This window comes from Silurus meridionalis, chromosome 3 (assembly GCF_014805685.1).
Source record: "Silurus meridionalis isolate SWU-2019-XX chromosome 3, ASM1480568v1, whole genome shotgun sequence".
NCBI lineage: Eukaryota > Metazoa > Chordata > Actinopteri > Siluriformes > Siluridae > Silurus > Silurus meridionalis.
In genome coordinates this window covers 17292549-17312490 of record NC_060886.1, presented here as the reverse complement: position 1 = coordinate 17312490, position 19942 = coordinate 17292549, and the positions used below count along the sequence as shown (strand labels likewise).

The following is a 19942-nucleotide window of genomic DNA, read 5'->3' as shown; positions in this document are numbered from 1 at the left end:
CTTTTCTGAGCCTGTCAAGTCCTTCTTTTGACCCATTTTGCCAAAGGAAAGGAAGTTGCCTAATAATTATGCACACCTGATATAGGGTGTTGATGTCATTAGACCACACCCCTTCTCATTACAGAGATGCACATCACCTAATATGCTTAATTGGTAGTAGGCTTTCCAGCCTATACAGCTTGGAGTAAGACAACATGCATAACGAGGATGATGTGGTCAAAATACTCATTTGCCTAATAATTCTGCACTCCCTGTATATATATATATGTCCTTAATGAGAGATGACTAGTTTGCCTTTCACTGCCCTGTAAGCTTATGATTCTGAATTGACAAGCGACATATTATATAACATTTTAATTACAGTGACATTCACTCCACCGCCTTCTGCAGCTTGGCCACAAGCACCATTGTGCTCAACCTGACAATGACCCTGACAGTTTTTAAAGTGGAATGAAATAAAGTACCTCTCAGTCATCAAACTTTTTTGAGTCAAAGTGTCTTTTTGAAGGCTACAAGGCAAACTCAACTAACACTCTCCCTGTGTTCAGGGAAGTTAAATAATGAAAGTTTATGTTCCTGATCATTTTTTAACTGGGAACAAATAAACTTTTAGTGAGTGAGGAAGGAAATATCAAACGTCAAAAGCTATACAAACTAAGATAGTTCAAAAGCTCAGAACTGAAAAGCTGGTTATATAAAACTCTACAAATTATGAACTGGCTGCAGTTTCCGACTGTAGCCAAGCAACAGTAATCAAATTGATCTTGCCAGGTAGGTGGCATTTATTCATGTATTGATTCACAATGAATTGCCCAGTAGTTACAAATGCGGCCAGAAGAGGCACAAAACAACAGCATTGTCAGTAAGAAAAAGCAGAAATAGCACACCATTTCACCTTTAAAAAAAATACATCAAATCTTAAATATACTGATGTCATTTAGAAAACCTTTGGGTATCTCATACAATTAGGGTAAACTGCATAGTATGTAAAAACGATAACACAATTAAGATTTATTTGTAGCTATTTATTTTTGAATAAATTCATTGGAAGCACATCCCTCAATTTTCAATGACCTATTTACACTGATGAATTTTACCTGCTGTTGAACTTTTCTGGATGTTTTTCCCGCATCAAGTGAAATCGGTGAGCTATCGATGCATCCTGAAAGGCAGAGAAAATAGATTAGCTAACATATCTGTAAGACAGGAATTTGTGCTTAGCACATTTAAAAAGTAAATTGTTCGGCAGAGCAATAAGAACACAAACATTGCATTGCCCAGACATGACTCAGACATGTCTGCCTACTGCCCTTAGCAAAGATCAATCTCTATAGTGTTAGTGCAAAGCTTCATGGAAACACATTTCAACATATTCTATATGATTTGAATGTACTGTATGCTATTAACAGATTAGTGATTATGCTAAGGGTTTTTTAAATGACAGCCATTTTAAAATAGAAGCACATTCATGTATTAAGGGCAAAGAGGTGGAGAGGTGAATGAAAGCCCTGTTTCAAACGCCTGAAGATGTTTCAGCAGATAGTCCTGTCAGACTGGAAAAAGTACAACGACCTGTCAGTTAGTGGGGCCAAAGAGTGACTTAGCTTAATGAGTGACAGTGTCAGTCAAAGAGAAACATTCCAGGAACATGGGCTGAGGGTAAGTAGAGAGGTCAAAGGATTGAAGACATGAACCTCGTAGCAGTGACAAAGCATAAAAGAGAAACACTTTTTCCTTTGTGTAATTTATTGAGTTTTTAAGCACAACTGCAGCAATTGTAAACAACTAATGGCTGCAGTTCTTTCTGATTACATAACGCTTATAACAGAGGGCTTTCTTTACTGACAGGGTTTTTATGTAGGAGTAAGTAAGGGTGCTAATGATCAATCACTATCCAAAAATACTTTTAGGAACTTTTGCTCAGAGAGTGCTTTATTAAAAAAAAAAAAATAAATAATAAAAAAAAAAAAAAAAAAATATATATATATACATATATACATATATACAAACAATATTATGCACATGGTATAACTCTATTTCCTGACTTCTCACGTGTTATTAATGACATCTCATTTTGAATGCAACAATAAGAAATCTAGTATTGAGAAAATCATTTAACTATTTAACAGAAACAAACAAATTCTATTTCTGACAGTAGACCTATCAAAGACCATTCTTAATAGTGGATTGCAAAAAGGGAGTAAATCACTTAAGCATGAGTGATATAATGAGCCAACGACGGTCAATATTCCTTCTGTAAAATCACTAGTCTACAGTGTAATGAGTCATGATGTTAAATTTCAGTTTAATGATATGAGCTCATTGTCTTAATCAGCCTCCTCTAGGAAACATAACTCTTGAGGGGCAGGGGTATGTTTAATGAAACTATTTAATTCATTTATCAACCAAAAACTTCAATTTATCTTTAGCTCCAAGGTTTTTTTTTTTGTGTCAAACATCAATCATTTACACTCATTTCATTTAGAAATGATTTTTCTGTGTTTTTTTTTTTTTGTAATAATCAACAGAGATAGAAAATGAGCTTGATGAAATGGCAACAAAAATGTAAAACTACTTTGATTTGCTTGGATCTAATGTGTTTTATCTGCAAAGTTTATTTGCAGAAAGATCAGGATTATGAGATCTATGGTACATGAAAAAAACAAACACTTTCTAGCTACATAGAGCTCCCTAGTCTGTCTATGTAAACAATATGGCTGTAAAAAATCCTCGATTTTGGTGGGAGAGGACAAAGACTATAGAGACTCAGACAAAAGTAAGTTGAAAGGGGATCACCCTTGACTTATGCTGTAGGCTACAGGTGAATTTATATTAGAGTAAACGCATAAAATGAGATTGAGAGCTGACAACATCAATGATACAGTCTACTACCTTATACTAACACATACCATTGTGCACAGCTACATTATAACAGGTCTTTTTTCAGATTTCCAACCCAACTATATATCATAAACCACACATAAACTATCCAAATTTCAGACATCTCTTTCTTAGCCTTTCATGTGGTAAAAAGTTCACCATGGTGGACACATTTCTGATGTTCGGATATCATCCCCTTTAATGTCGAGAATGACACACATTATATATAATCTACCTTTCCCGCTGACTAATCTTTGCAATATATTACAATATAAATGCTTCTGTTCATCAAAAGCCCACGATCTACACTTGATTGAATCCCTATTATTGGCTAGAAAAACAAATCTATAAAATGAAACTAGACCAATTTTGCAATCCTGTCATGAGCCATCTGCTGCTCATCTTGCCCTGAAAATGTGTTGATTGCATGAGCACGAGAAAGCATGATCGGTTTCTCTAAAACTATTTTTTATTGATCATGCAAAAAAGCATATTTGTATTGTAGTGGAATTTGTAATGTATAGGATCTTGACTTTTAATGAAGATTAATATTTTTAAATGCCTGATGTACTGTGAAAGTTGGGGCTCTCTTAACACAATGCTAGAATGAGGTCTGATACTTAGAATTAAATGAATTCACAACTGCAGCAAGTTATGACACATTGTGCAAACAGCGTCAGAGGTTGTTTGCTGCTTCCTTGTCTAGCAACACGCTGTTGTCACAGCGATGTTGTCTCAAGGGTACGTGCTGCTGTCAACCACTAAACCTTGATTAAAATCAAAGCAACAGAGCCAAAGAAGAGAAGCCAATTGATAAGTCAAGCTTCTAACTGTAACAGATCCATCCCTATATTTAGATGCAGGCATGCACCCAGTCAAGGGAGCTTAAAAGCCACCACATCCTTTACAGGCCCAAGCTAAATAATGCACACACACATACCGCCTGTCTCAGCGAGTGACATGGAGCAGGGTCTCAGCGTCTCACGGTGCACGCTGTTTCACTCTCTCAGACAGACAGGAAGTGAGCGGGCGCAGGATTTGCAGAGTTTGATAGCTGACGGAGCGCTGATGAAGCCACGAACGGACCAGGCTACGTTAGCACCTGCATTGGCTTCCTGCCTGGCTCTGCAGGTGCAGCGATGGGAGAAACAGGAAACATGTAGGGTGGAGGGCTTAGGGGAGGATTTCAACTTTGGTTTGCATTCTGCCCCTATCTGACAACAGCACAACACATCTGTAAAATTAAACCTGCTAAAATATTTAGTTGTAGAGCACTTGCATTATCAAGAAACTGTTTTAGAAATTCATGGTTTTAAAACAAATGCTGAATTAGCAGTTTAAGTACTTTACACCTCACAGGAAAGAATAGTGAGATAGTGAGAGATTTTTTGGCTGTAAATGTTTTAGTTTGTTTTAGCCTGAATAAGGTCAAGCTGATGCTTTTGTGATGTGAAAGTACAGCATGTACTTTGTCTACAGCAAAACTAGATTTATGTGACAGAAGAAGGCCAAGGCAGTATTATGACATGTGACACTAGATGACACCCAATGACACTAGCCTACAGTGTACCACAATACAACTAATGTTTACCAGTGTTTCGTTAGATATGTAACACGGTGCTGCGACATTTCTAGTTGGACAGCAGTGGAGGTTGTTTTGATTTAGCTGTTTGTAGTAAAGGGGGCACGGGGTAAAAGCAGAGACAAACAACCCAGTCCTGCAGCAAAGACTAGTCACTCACCGCAACCTTGGGTTAAGTTATATATCTTTAGCTTTCATTTCTATAACTTATACTTTCAGACATATGTGCTGTAATGTAGTGAAGGTTTACTGAGAGATGCATAAAACTTATATAAGACCTGACATACATACATACATATATATATATATATATATATATATATATATATATATATATATATATATATATATATATATATATATATATATACATACATATATAAATTAAAGAAAATATTATTTAGGACACTTTTGTTTCTGTGTCTAGAGTATTGTGGCTCTGGGTTTAGCTGTTGGTGAGAAAAGGGGAGAGGCGTAATAGTAAAACAGCATTTACAAAAGTCACAACAAAATGATAACATAAGCCTAGTAAAAAGTAAATATAAAATATATTTTCATATCAGCCTTTATCCAATAATTTCTTATCACAAAAATTCAACGTAAGATCCCTAAAACAGGTGGAAATTAATTTATTTGGCAGTTTTTTAAATACTTAAAATATTCATGTGGATAGCACAGCGTGTCCTGGCGTTTGATTTAGATGTTAGTTACTGTCTGTGTGGAGTTTTACATATTTTCCCTGTGGCCACATGGGTTTTCTGTGGGGTTCTTTAAATTTCCAATAATACATGCCATTAGATGAATTAGCTACTCTAAAAATTGCCCCAAAAGTGTGAATCAGTGTGAATCAGTACAATGGGCTATAGTATTCTGTCCAGCATATATTCCCACCTTGTGCCCAGTGTTGCGGGGGTTACAGATCCACAGACACTAACCAGTATAAACTGAAGTCTAATCGAATTTAATTTATTTAAATGCATGATATAGAAGTACTGCATGACAGTTGTTATAAACGGCTTATGCGGGTGTCAGGTAGCCCTTTGAAGACTACAGTTGAGTTAAGTGTTGCTGATATATTAGAATGATGTCATGGTCCCTTGATAAAAGTGACAGCATGAGTTCAGACACATAACTCCTATAAGCCAAGGAATCTTTAGCCCTTGGAACCCACTGTCCTGCACAATGAACTTTCCCCTGGCACAAGACATCCAAGCCAACTCATGATGGGCTCGAAAATTAGCTGATCAGTTGGATCAAAAACACTGCAGGTTCTCTGAGTGTCTCTAACACTCTCTCTCTCTAACACACACACACACACATACAGCAAAAACTTTCCACTGAATTGTGAGAGTGAAACTCCAGATTCTAGCATTTAACCTCACCAGATTTATTAGCTAATTACTAAGTTCTTCAAGTTACTTTTGAAATCTCTCACGCAGTCCATACTACACATTACAAAGGTGAAAAGTTGGACACTAATTGTGGTGATATTCAAAACCAGTGATTCTTATTAGTGTTTAGTCCACCACGTAACACTTACTCTGTGCTTCTAGGGTGCCGATGTAATTAATCATCTACCTGGAAACAACTAATACAATTCTAGTGGTTTTTTTTGTTAGGTTTTTTTTTTTGCTTTTTGATTTACGTTTGGCAGAGAGAAACATTCCTTGTTCTTTAATACTCTCAAGGTGTTTCTCAGCATAGCCATTCATTACAGCAGTAACCTGGTCTGAACCTGGCAGCCAAACACTTCCTGACACTGATACTTCCTCTGACCTTCAGCCTGTGCCAGACACACACACACACACACACACACACACACACACACACACACACAGACACACACACACACACACACACACACACACACACACAGCAGCAGCAGCAGCATAGGGCAAACACGCTTATCATACCGTTGTTTCCTGGCTGTTTTTGATCCCTGATTATTCCTCTTTCCATGGCAGACTTACATATGGTAAGTATCTTTCAGCAAAAACCTACATGCCTAAGTTGCTAGACTGCACAGCACATACAGTACAAAGCAAAATCCATTAATGCACCTGAACTGATCAGAAATCAACTAAATGATTAGAAAAACTGGGTGCGACATGATACTAGGTAGAATATGATGCCAGAGCTATGTTTTACCCACTGCCAATCTAGGGAGGAAAGAACAGTGACACAGATAGCTTGTTGATGGCAGGAGACCGGGTTAGATTTCATCTGCCAGGCCTAATGGAGCTGACCCGTGCAGGGGCACAGCAAGGTGACGTATGTTTAATGCCTGCTGGTGTTATGTGGTTGCTCTCTCTAATTCCCCTGGACACATTCCTTCCAGATAGAAAGAACCCGATCAAGCAGCAGTCACTTATCAACAGGATCACTACACTGTATTAAGACAACATAGAAATGTCTCAGAAATTTTATTCATGGTCCTCACTCATAAACTGGGTTTGTCCACTTGAAGTCATCAGTAGTAAAACTGAAACTTCACTAACGGGTCTTACTCACTGTCCTATTTTTTCGGGTTTCAAATGTAATAAAGAATCAGCATGGAACCTAATGCAAAACCCGCCCAATTACACAGGTAAGTAATACAGATTACATTAGCAACGAATCCGTTCGTTAGTGTAACTGTCGAATAATCATTTTATAAGTCATATAATTTTGGTTCAGAAACCACAACAAATGTATATTTAAATCGAAAACAGATTTAAGAATACAAACTCAGTTCTGGGCAATTTATATGTTTTATTAAACAAATTTGCATCCACACTGATGTGCCATACATAACCTTATGAACTTCAAGAATAAATAAAACTCTTTCTATTTTTAGCCCCATCAACCTTCCTGCAGTTGCATTACACAAAGTGGCAAAACAAGAACACAACTGAAATCTGGGGATGAAAGACACAGAACAAGTATCATCTTTCCTGGTGATCAATTACTGCATTTTCCATGTGGAAAAAAGCAACACTAGTAATGACATCATGGTAAATGTTTAGGAAATGCTATTTTTTCTATTACACAATAGCTGAAGTTTTCCTTTTTTAATTATTATATAAAACTCAAAATGTTGATCTGAATCAAACTGACTTCATTGTTTGTAACAGGTCACATTCATAAAGTTATTTACTGGCGGTAAAATGGGCTTCCTCTTAGCGCAAATAATTTAAATCACGAATGGAGGACCTTCACATGCTATCTTACTATTAAAAAGTTATGGAAGTACCACTATCCTTTTACCTGTCTAACTTCGGTAGCTCCTTTCTTGCCAGCAAATGTAAGCATTTGAATGATTGTGAACATGAAACAGATGACCCCAAAGCCAGCTAGCAATAGTGGCCTGGTAACCAGTAATGCCATGGCAACCCCGGGCGGAAGGTGGCAGGAAAATGTTCCCTTTTGGGAATTATGAGGCAGTGCAGCATTGCTAATGATTACATCAGCACATGAGTCACCACACTGGTTTGCTCAGGTGTCAGTGGCTCCCGATGTGGAGCCATCTGTCCTCTCCTCATGGACACTCAGCATCATGTCCCTTTGCTCCAGCAGCATGCCATGACTGTGCAATAGAGAACAGGGCCTCTGTTGCTACATTTGTTTGACCATCACTGAATCAATAATTTTTAATAAAAACTATAAACTAGAAATTAAATGCAAGAATTTGATGGAAAGCTTGCAATAAGTAATACTGTAATAGAGCCTGTAATATAAGAGGAACACAAACAATACGATAGTAATCATGTCAAATCAATGTCAAACATTTATTATTTGTTAAAAACAACCATTTGTATTTTATTTATTTATAGTTACATTGTTTCCAAATATTTAAGAAAGAATGATCTAACTTTCTAAGCTTTAGGTTTCTGAGTTTCTTAGCTTATACAGTCTTATTTTATACATGATAAATAAATGGGTCCATACAGGAAGCACTTTTTGTTGGGTTTAAATAATGTAAGCATCTGCTATAAACATTCTAGTAAATATGTTAAATAATATAAAAATGTATATAATATAATAAGAACAATGTACAGTTGTCCCACAGAACTCACAGGGGGTCTTAGAACGTAACGGCTTCCCGAAAATCCGCGAATTTTGGGCACACCCACGCAGCCCCTATGGTACCTTAGTGAATTTATCTAGACATTATGTCACTTTAATACAATAACCTGTCTTTAAAGATTTATGAAATTTGTGAGTGAAAACAGTTTAAAATGTTATTCCTAACGTTCCTGAACATTCGGATTCCCATGGATTTTAAGATAATCCGCAACTTGCTGTTAGTTAGGATTCAAATGAGAACCCACGAATTTTCCGCACCACGAGTTCCGAACCGCGAATTTTAGATAAAGTATAGATTACAATTTTGCCAAAACCATAGAGTAATTAAAAATAAAGAAAAAGAAAACCTTCTGATTAGAATTATAATCAGGGACTTAGCTAACATTCTAAATTCTAAAGTCATTTAAAAGCATACAAAGAAAACAATCCATCCTACAACGTGCTAAATATTTCCCCAATGGGTTATTTTAAATCATGTCCCAAAATATTTCATGTGAATTTATTTATTTGCCTTGTGAGGACCAGAACTGGAGTCAAGCCATGGATGGAGCCTCCTGGCACAGGCAGCCTATACTTATCATAAGATTCACAGAGCATACATTGTACACAGCCAGCAGTCGCATATCACCATAAATGGGCCAATGCACACCTTATACTCTCACTTCATAACAGTGTTACCTAGTTTCCTCCTTTACTTTACAATAATAAAGTCAGCATATTGTTTGTTTCTAAGGGTTCATGATGATACATTTTCTTTAAGTAGTACTAGTAAATCAGTCATATCTGAGTTTGTAACCAAAGCTAGATGCAATTTTCCATGAGTTCAGCATTCTGAAGAGGCAGACTAATACATGAGCTTGACTTTTCCTGAATCGGTGGATGTTGATGTGGAAAACCGAGCCTGAGCTCTAGTCAGTAGGAGGCTGAATTTAGTTACATAATGGCACTGCAGTGTGTGACATTCCTGTGAGTTTTTTTTCCTTTATTTTTGTACACTACCTTGCCTAATCCTTCCTGTGTCTGCTCCTGCCAATTCACACACTCCTTTCATTCAAATCAGGTGGTCTATTTCAAGTCTCTTCTCTCTATTTCTGGACATTCTAAATGAGACCTGGGCTACCTGGTATCCCTCACAGTGATGAAGCAGCATGTAACCAACACACCTGGCATGAGTCAGATTGAAATATATTTATTTCCTAAAATGAAACACACTATTTATAGAGCTCTCATCTATAAACAGCACAGAAATTAATCTAAGCATTAATCACTGTCTTAAGGAAGGTGAGGAATATGGGGACTGTGACAGAGGGAAACCATGTTCTTTCCAGTGTTCTCCAAAGATCCAGTTAAATTTGTATATACTCATAAAAAAAGCACATATATTTATCCTTACTTTTAATTATTTCAGGAAATAAATGTATAAACTTTTAACTCACAGAACTGACAAATATATGTCCTTTTTTTATATGTCCCTTTTAATATGCATTACAATGCACAACAAATAATAATAATAATAATAATACATAAAAGTAATATATTAGTTATAATATAATAGTATAGCTATTGTTTTCATTGTTTTATCATGAATATTATTATTATTATTATTATTATTATTATTATTATTACATGGGTCTAAAAAGGTTTGTTACTATTTTGTTTGAAGATATTGAAGTAGTTTAGTCACACCAGTGTTGGATTATGATCATCTTTCATCCTAAATTAAATTGAATTAAAATGCTAAATTCCTCAGATATCTCTTGAGCAATTCAAGAGTGGCATCTTCCTGAACAAGAATCAGAATGTTGGCTAAAATTATTGCCACAATTGCTGTGAAAGACTGCACTTCACAATGAATAGGTTAGCATCAATTTGATCTTTTCCCACCAAAACTTGTGAACAAATGGCATTTATTGCATTGCAATGAACAGTGCGGTTGCTAAGTAACTGAGTGCAGGCTACTTAATTTCTTATTTTCTCTATTCCACAGAAAATCATGCTGCTCAATTTTGGGCAAGTTATTATTCCTCTAATGTAATGATGCTTACCTTTAACATTACATATGGTAAGTATCCCATTAAATGGCCATTAGGTCTAATGAGCACATAATGATATCTCATAAACTTACAAATATGATCTGATGATAAATTAACTACAGCCTTTGGGAAGTACATTCAAATATTTAAAGCAGTTTATGGAACGTGAATACAAAGTTCTTCATGTGGATATAACAGACACCTAAAACTTGTGTAATCAGAAATGTGTTGGTTAACTAAAAATCGACATTCCTATTTAAACTTAAACTAGCTTTAGTAGAGGTGAAGATGGTTGCTAATTATTCCCGTTGGATCCTGTTTACCTGGATTCTACTGGACTGTACTAATTTCTAGATACATTTTTGAACCTACATTACTTTCAAGTGGTACAACTTGTTCAAACTATTGAATTATTCTTGCAGAGGCCTTGACAATACTTGTAATTGTGCACTCTTTGAAAAATAAAGTTTTCATCTTTTAATTTGTATAGAACACTACAAGAGAGTGTTTTCTTTGATAGAGAGTGCTCTCTTTGGGCTGCTAAGAATCTAAATTGCACAGGAAGTTTTTAAGAGTGACAAATGAAACAATTTTAAATAATCTTAAATCAGATAAATTACTGTATGATAAGGCAAATACATCTGAATACTTTCTTAGTTTAATCCATTGCTTGTGTTTTTATGTTTTTTTCTTTTAAAAAATATACATTGCTTTTGTGTAACTTGTGACATCTGTTTTTATCTAGAATCTTTAAATATTATATCTGCAGTAGCAAGCTAGGATTTTAATACGAAAGAAACACACACAGCAGAAAAGTGCTCACCACTCCAATGGAGAAGTAGTTATTGACTATGCTGTATGGCACAGGGTCTCCCTTTTCCTCCTTGTCATCCGGAGAAATGTCAATGGTCCAGCGATCCAGCACCACTTCACTACTGTGTTCAATGTCCCTGAGGAACTTAAGAAGATTGCCTCCCTCATAGCCTGGAGGACAGAATGCAACCATATTACTCAACAAGTAATCTAGAGGTAAACAGACTAACCTGTATCTTTGCACACAAAAAAGCACATGCACGTTTATTCTGCAATTCTTAAAACAAAATCTAGTATGATAAATAATCATTAATAATAAATAATAATAAATAATAAAATAATCATATTTTTTAAAGGTCAATATTATTTACAATTTTCTTTACTCAAATTTAGCAAAGGAATTACAATGAACCACACATCCCAGGCACAAGATTATGCTCTTTTTTTATTTTTGAAAATGCAGAAATGGCAATAGAAGGTTAATATGTTTGGCTTATTTCACCATCAAGAGACTCAAGTGAATTAAAAAATTAATAAATATTGAGAAGAAAAGAAATCGAAGTGCTGTAACAGACAAGAGAATCAAGTTGCAAGCTGAGACCATTCTGTCAGCACAATATGGATGATGTGACTGACGTTCCCTGCCCAGAGACAGACTTGCCAGTGTGGCTGTCTTATATTACTGTATTAGTTCTATGTAATGGGTAGGGCACAGACACTGGGTATTACTTCACCATGCTGGAGGCGTTATGTCTTAACGAGGGCCAGCACATTGTCGCTGAAACAGGAATATTGACACTTTTCTGGCAACCCTGTGTGTCTGGACATGATAACACCTGAAGCTCTTACTCTAGGCACAACTGCACTCACATGGGACAATAAATCAGAGAGGGCTTGCATAATTAATTAAAATTAACATTAATGATTTCATATAATTAGGTTAGATTGTTTTTTGTTTTCAATTTTCATTAGGTTTAATGTTAAACTTTGAGTATATATTTCATGTTTCACACTACTACTTGTCACCAGATTGAGTCAGGCTGTATTTTACTTACGAAGGATATCATAGTGCCACCCTTGCCAAAGCAAATAAAATATTGACAGTAGTTCTCCAGTAGAAAAAAACAACCTATTCATGTCAGAAACAGAGACATGATGTAACAAGGTAATTATATCACAACCTCAACAAACATACATATAAAGCTCAAATATATATATATATATATATAAGTCACCAGTAGGAAATACCTCCCAACCTATAAATAAATATAAAGGTGATTCTCACCTCCACCCCAGCGGAGGCAGCGTGCCAGGTCATTCCCAGTACCCAGGGGTAGGATGGCGACAGGAGGGTGGCGAGCATAATTAGCCTTATCTGGAGAATAAAACAGAAGTGAGTAAACACTGCACACAATATAAAAAACTGAAAGAAATATATATATATATATATATATATATATATATATATATATATATATATATATATATATATATATACACACACAAAGTGATACAGTGTCTCTGAAAATCTAATTTTGGACGTGAATGTAGTGAATTAATCTAGACATTATGTCACTTTAATACAATAATATGTTTTATTATTTCGTAGTGAAAACTGTTTAAAATGTTATTCCTTCCATTCGGTCCCGCTGCAGATTCACGAGAATTTTAAGATAATCCGCAACTTGCTATTAGTTAGGTTCCAAATGAGAACCGTTAATTTTCCACTTATATAATGGTATAAGTGGATTTAACTCTCACTGTTTAGATATACACTATATATATACATATATATATATATATATATATATATGTATATATATATATGTATATATATATATATGTATATATATATATATATATATATATATATATATATATATATATATATACGTATATATATCAATAAAAATGTACAGTATAAATAAACAACAATGTATTATACATAAAATGGTAGAAGCCGAAAAAAGCAATGAGGTTATAATACAAGTCTATTAGGCAAAAAGTATTTAGACATGGACATCTTATTATTTATTCCAGTAGGACAGTATTCACACAGTATTTCTTTACTTGACGATTATCTAGTGTGGCTCTCAGTCATGTACTGTAGTTTACACAAGGCCTATTGAGATCTGATATTTGTTTTGTTGATACTCTGGATTTATTGCCTAACCACAGAGATTAACCATTGTCTGCCATCAGAAGCTATTTTCTAATGCATGTTAAGCTCATGTGGTCAGCTCAGCTAGCAGAAACTTCTGAAAGCTGATCGGGGATGAGGTTGATTTAATTAAAAGTCAGTTTTTGCCATTAAAGGAGCAATGAAGGTGCTCTTAAATCAGCACTCAGGCTACTTCAACAAAGTTGGCTTTCTTCTGCTCTTTTACTAATGGACACTCACTGGCTCCCATGAGAATAACAGCTCATAACCACCGATCCAGGATCAGATGAAACTGATTCTAAATCAGCACTTAATGGCAATGTCTATCAACCCCCATGCTGGCTCCTCTGTAATGCTTACCCATTAACATCAGCATGCTTGTCAGTGGGGGAAAAGGCAGGCCATTATCTGTTCACTGCTATCCACCACTCAGTCATATGAAAGAAGTCACAGACGAATGTACACACTTCCTAGGTAATTTATGAATTTATTATCCTTTCAGAGGTCCATTAAATGCTACTACAATTATATCTCCAAGTTCCTCACAGAGTCCTGCAATTTTTTTTATTTTGGCCCACTGAGCTTTAATGTTTAAATTATTGTCCATAGTTAAAACAAATGTGGTAGAACATGTGAGTCATTGCATTAAATAGTTTAGTTCATGCTTGATATGGACTCCAGATTTCAGTTAGGGCTTCTGATCAAAAGTCATAAGCTGTCAAGCTGTCACTGTTATGCCTTTGAGAAGGGCCTTAAAGGCAAATGTTTGACTTAACTATTATAGATGCTTTGGACTAAAATAAATAAAAAATACACTTTTACTACACTTACCAATGCAATCCAAGATCCAGCCCACTGTTCCATCTCCCCCACAAGCCAACACTCGGAAATCAGGCACATCACGAAAAAAATTTAATCTGGAAGACAAAAAGTCAGAATGTCAGGCAGAAAATGCAACATAACTTGCAATAGAGATTTAACACTATATCATCATTTAGCAACCAGTTCTAAATGATAAAAGCGCTCTTCCATGAGGCAGTGTGTATTTTCACCATATATTGTATTATAAAATTATCCTTATTCACAATTAATTACAATTCATTTTACTTTGCATAAACTCAGCCAAGTTCCCCCCCACCCTTTGTATCCTGGTAAAAGAGACACATGAGCTCCAAGGTTCAATCAGCAGGAAAGTGTTAGTCACGATTAGCGTAAAAACACTATGACATAAATATGACATGACATAACAGACAAAGCTAACCCACCTAAAGCTGAAGTATGGCTCTCAAGGTAAAATCACAAGAGAGCATGACTCAAAATATACATTATTCCTAAAAATAAATAAATAAATAATGTTTACTAATAGCTGTTTTAGTTCTCTTGTGCTTTCTCAATTGTCTATGCAGCTCTAAGCATCTCCCTCTCCTTCCTTTCTCTGAATGGCTTTCATTGCTCCGGTCGTGACTGTGTGTGTTTGTGTGTATTTGTGTGTGTGTGTGTGTGTGTGTGTGTTTGTGTGTGTGTCTGTGTTTGTGTGTATGAGGAGTGGTGCATGTGGGACAGAAAAGGTTGGCTGCTCTCCTGTGTTACAACTTCACCTTTTGTTCTTGTTTTTTTTTTCTAAATGAAATGCCCTATTGAACAACTCACTCAGGGGTGCAGAATGTACTGAAGCATAAAATGTGTATGTCTCAGCATGTGTGTGTGTGTGTGTGTGTGTGTGTGTGTGTGTGTGTGTGTGTGTGTGTGTGTGTGCATACATAGGTTCACGCTTCTGTGAAGTGCACTAATTTGCTAATGTGTCACACATGTAAAACTATGAGTAGCTAAGTACCATGTGATGACACATTTAGCTCTCACAATATTTAGCGCACATTTTGATGAGCACATCTCAGTAGCAGATGCTGTGAATTAGTCATTAGAAAGTTATTTTATGGATTAATCTATATTGCTGCTGATGGTTCAGATGGCTCCGTCACTTGACTGTCAGATAAATGTTTGCCTCAGTCCCTTCTCTATGACTTACATTCCTTAAAAATCAATGATCACCCTTCATCAAGATGAAGAGCCCATAAACATGTATTTATTATTTCTGCTAACATTCTAATGCCTGATAATCAAAGATAACAGACATTCCACTTTAGAACTCCAGAGTACCCAGGTCAATTCTAAAATCTGACTGTTTTCTCCCACATCCCAAAAACCTGGTGGAAGGTGGATTGCCCCTCGACACATTAGTGTGTTGAAGTAAACACATAGTGTCCTGCAATGGACTGGTGGTGCATCCAAGGTGAATTTCCACTTTTTTTCCCCAGTGTTTCTGCCATAGGCTCTGAATCCACCACAAGCCTGTCAAGGCTGAATCATTTACTGAGATAAATGAATGAATGAATGAATGAATGAATGAATGAATGATTTAAGATTCAAGATGTGGCACATGCCCAGGTTTGTCTTTCAACACTGCATAACTTTTCTCTGAAGCTCAAAGCACTACAGCAAACATTTAAAAACTTTCTAAAAAAAACAATTCAGTTAAACAAGACACTTCTAAGCATTTTAATTTACACATTAAAGATGCCTATAACCTTTATAGTACAAAGGCATATTCAGAAGCATATTCTGAGTATTCTCCTATTTAGTCTCTTTATATAAAATGTCTTTTGAAAGCAGTAAATATTTGAGACTAGAATTTAGCTTCACCAAACTAGAATGTTTCTTTTTCCAAGAACACACTCTCACTGTAGAAAACAGAAATATTTATATTTAGTGTACATGTTAAATCAATTTCCAAATAATTGTTATGCATGCCTAATAAATCCATAGAAACAAATTTGTATTTTTGTAGTTCTGGATTACATAAAATGATGATGATGTTGATTATGATGATGATGATGATATTTTCTTTACAATACAAGAAATTGGTATAAAATACTGCAGAAGAGTCTCACAAGAGTGCACAAGGCTCCATAATGTTTATTTAATGGTATTAGTCCATTTATTTGGGTCACATGAGTGCTTTTCTTAGTTAGGATTGAGAGAACCTGGAGTTATAGTCTTGCTGTTTTTTTATGGAAGTGTCAAGATTTCATTCTACTTTAAATGTACAGTCAAACTCAGGGGTGCATAAAAAAAGACAACTGCTCAAAGCAAATGCTCAGATGGCTCAGTGCCCAATGGCTGAATTGATTTTAGTTGATTTTACATCAAAAGATGCATGGAGTTATTTTAAAAATATGGCGTGACTGTTCCAGGTCTGAAACAAGGCATTTAACACCAAAGAAACAATGACTTCAAAAGTAAAGTTGGATCAAATCGGTTGTTAGTTAATGTTAGTTAAGCGAAAATACTTTGATCGGGTTTATTTTGCATTAATAAGCTTAATTTATCTTGATGGAAAGGCAGGAAAGGCACTGTAGCTTTTAAGACAGAAGATGAAGCTGAGGTATGAGGATATTAATGTTAGATGAGGACAAGGGGGCAGGGCTTCTGGGTCATTAGTTAAGATTAGAAAATTTAAACCACTTATGTAACTTGTCAGTCATTTTTCATATGTTACTTGGGTCATCTGTTGTTTTTTTCTAGGGGGGAAGAAGACTTTTCTTTTTGTGCATTTTCAGTCTTCACTCCTTTTAGTGTACTTTGATGCTAGAAGGTGGAGTTACTATTATAAAATAAAGTCTGCCAAGTATGTAACTCATTAGCCTATTAGCCTACACTAAATCCACAAGGCTTCGAGAGAAATCTCACAAAACAATCTCACTAATTTTTTGAACATTCATGTTTAGTGTTATTTTGGTGACTTACCCAACCGTGGGTCCTCCACGATCCAGACTATAAACCTGTCTAGGGTTCAGCAGGTACTGGAACTTCCGCAATACCCTTATCAAGAAAAACAAAAAAGATACACAATTTTGAGATATAGTGAGTGACATTAAAAAAACATATGGAGCGATGTATATACAAACAAGTAACACAAGCAGGGAAGAAGCCAAATTATGTACCTGATTCATTCTAACACACACACACACAGACACACACACACACACACACACACACACACACAATTTAGTAACTTCAAATATCTGTGGTCCTGCTTGAAATGCATGTACTGATTGAAAGGTTAAATTAAATCTCTGCAATTCCTTTCACTTTTATTTTTAAGCTCTCACTACTCTTCTGTGTCTCAGTAGTAGAGTGGAGAAAGAGAGAAAAAGGAAAGAGAAAGAGAGAGAGAGAGAGAGAGAGAGAGAGAGAGAGAGAGAGAGAAAGAGAAAGAAAGGGGATGAGAGAGTCTAAAAGTCTGAAACACATCATACAAAAAGCTTTTAGTCTAGAGTATTGCTCATTACGTTGGGAGAAGCGATAATCCGAGCACTTAAAACCATTAAAACCGCAATTCTTTCACTTGGAAAGAATATCGGGCAGAGTCAAGAGTCTAAACCTTTCGAAGCTGTCTTTCATAGCACTGAATACCATGAAGACAGTGGAAAAATACAATAGGCATCAAATCTGATTCAGTGATGACCACTTCATCAACTTATTTGCATCAAGGGAACAGTTCAAATAGTGTTCTTTTTTGAATCTGGGGCAGTTAACGCGTCTTTGTGTGAGCTTGAGTCTAATAATAGGGAATAATCGGGCCATTATTGGTATTTATAAGTGCGTTGCTATGGTGACTCTCCTGCTGGATCCCAAATTGGTCCCTCGGCAAAATGTGGATGTGTGGTGGGCGGTGAGAGCTGTAACAACACCTACATTCATCCTTCTTGAACAGCAGTGCTGCCTCCTGTTTGCTTTGATGATATTTAGGACAAAGTGACACACAGGAATAGTAGAATGGACATGGAAGATATGCTAAATATGTACATCATGATTACAGAAAGCAGACATTCTGCCCACAGACAAACTGTTTTGAGTAAAGACACTGAAAGTCCTGAAATCACTTTAAACATGATATCATAAAACTGTTTGGCACAGTAACATATAGAGTGAACTGCTCTGCTGTAAAATGGTGATGAGGATGAATAAAACATTTCTGTGCTTACACCACATTCTGTAAGATATACCACAGGGCATGAAAACATGAGCCAAATAGAAATGCCTCACACCTTTCTCCCTGTCGACCACCACTCTTTGGATTAACCAGCACCAGTAGAGGATGTGTTCCAGGAAGAGGGGTAATCTTGAAAAGGTAAGAAAAAAACACATTCATATTAAAATATATAGACTTAGTTAAAGTATCAAAGCTTGTTCAAACAACTTTGATGGCTGACCTGTAGTGCTTGACCATCTCCAGTGAACTTGAAGCACTGGTTGGAGTCATCAGGACTGGCGTTGGGGGGCGACTCCCCCTCTCCTCTTTTCACCGCAGAGTGACGGTCCTGGACAAGAGAAATTGAGTGTCCCAATTATGTAATAATACACAATGTGCTTAACACTAATCTCTATATCCGTGTATAAATTAAAAAGCCTTGACTGACCAATACAACAGGGCAGATGTAAGATGGCAAGAGGGTGTGGTCTTTCAATGCTCCACCATCACAGTCTGGCTTCACATGAGATGCACACTTATTATGGAGCTGCAGATAAAAATAGAAATCTGCAGTAAAGAACCAGAGACTCACCAACAGCCTGAGTTAATAAAGCCTGCATCCCTTTCCTCTGACTCATACAGGAACACAATAGTAGTAAAAATAATTACATTCCATGTTCCACTGAGCGCCACCTTGCAGGCATCATGTGTGAGAAAGATTTTTTTCCCTCCAAAAATCTAACATTTATTGGACTTAACATAGAAACGCGTATCATGCTACGGGTAAGTAGGTTAATACTGCCACCAAGAGGATAAAGGAGCACATTACAAAAACTTAAATTAAAATATTTTCTAAAACCCCAAAGAATATTTATTCTCCAAAATTGCTTATTACCATCAAAATTAAATCCAAATGTGCCATAGAATACATCTAAGTACAGTGAAGAAGATGGATAAAACCAAACTCTTCAAACCTTGAAACTCATGACATAATTTTTAATTAAGCCTGTAAAAACCAAACTCGCTACTTAAAGTCATACCAGAAATTTTATAGAAAACAGACGGTGACGTGTGTGTGTGTGTGTGTGTGTGTGTGTGTGTATATATATATACACTTACAGTTATTTGACACCAAACACAATGAAGGCCAGTAAGGCCCTGGTAGTACTTGATACTCCGGTGACATCGATCACACTTGGTTGGAGAATTGCCCTCCATCCAAACATGCTGCATAGCCTACAAAGGAAAGGAAATGTGTCACACCATGTATAAGCATAAAACATAATCAAACTAAATGATAAATGATTTAAAGTAAAATGGACTACATTAAAAAGAAATCTGGTTAGTAACCAACAAAAACTCCTTAAAATGTGTTT

General features: G+C 36.0%; 1 protein-coding gene across 4 annotated transcripts in view; it reads right to left on the bottom strand.

The window, feature by feature from the left end:
- The window catches only part of LOC124382771 (diacylglycerol kinase beta), an 85888-nt gene that overhangs the window by 23917 nt on the left and 42029 nt on the right, over positions 1-19942 (bottom strand). For all 4 annotated transcript variants that reach the window (XM_046845003.1, XM_046845002.1, XM_046845004.1 and 1 more), the window contains 9 exons: positions 19686-19802; positions 19015-19113; positions 18808-18915; positions 18643-18716; positions 17339-17413; positions 14366-14451; positions 12659-12748; positions 11384-11544; positions 1098-1162 (listed from right to left, as the gene is read on the bottom strand). In XM_046845003.1, coding sequence (XP_046700959.1) covers positions 1098-1162; positions 11384-11544; positions 12659-12748; positions 14366-14451; positions 17339-17413; positions 18643-18716; positions 18808-18915; positions 19015-19113; positions 19686-19802 — 875 coding nt within the window. The remainder of the gene's footprint in view (positions 1-1097; positions 1163-11383; positions 11545-12658; positions 12749-14365; positions 14452-17338; positions 17414-18642; positions 18717-18807; positions 18916-19014; positions 19114-19685; positions 19803-19942) is intronic.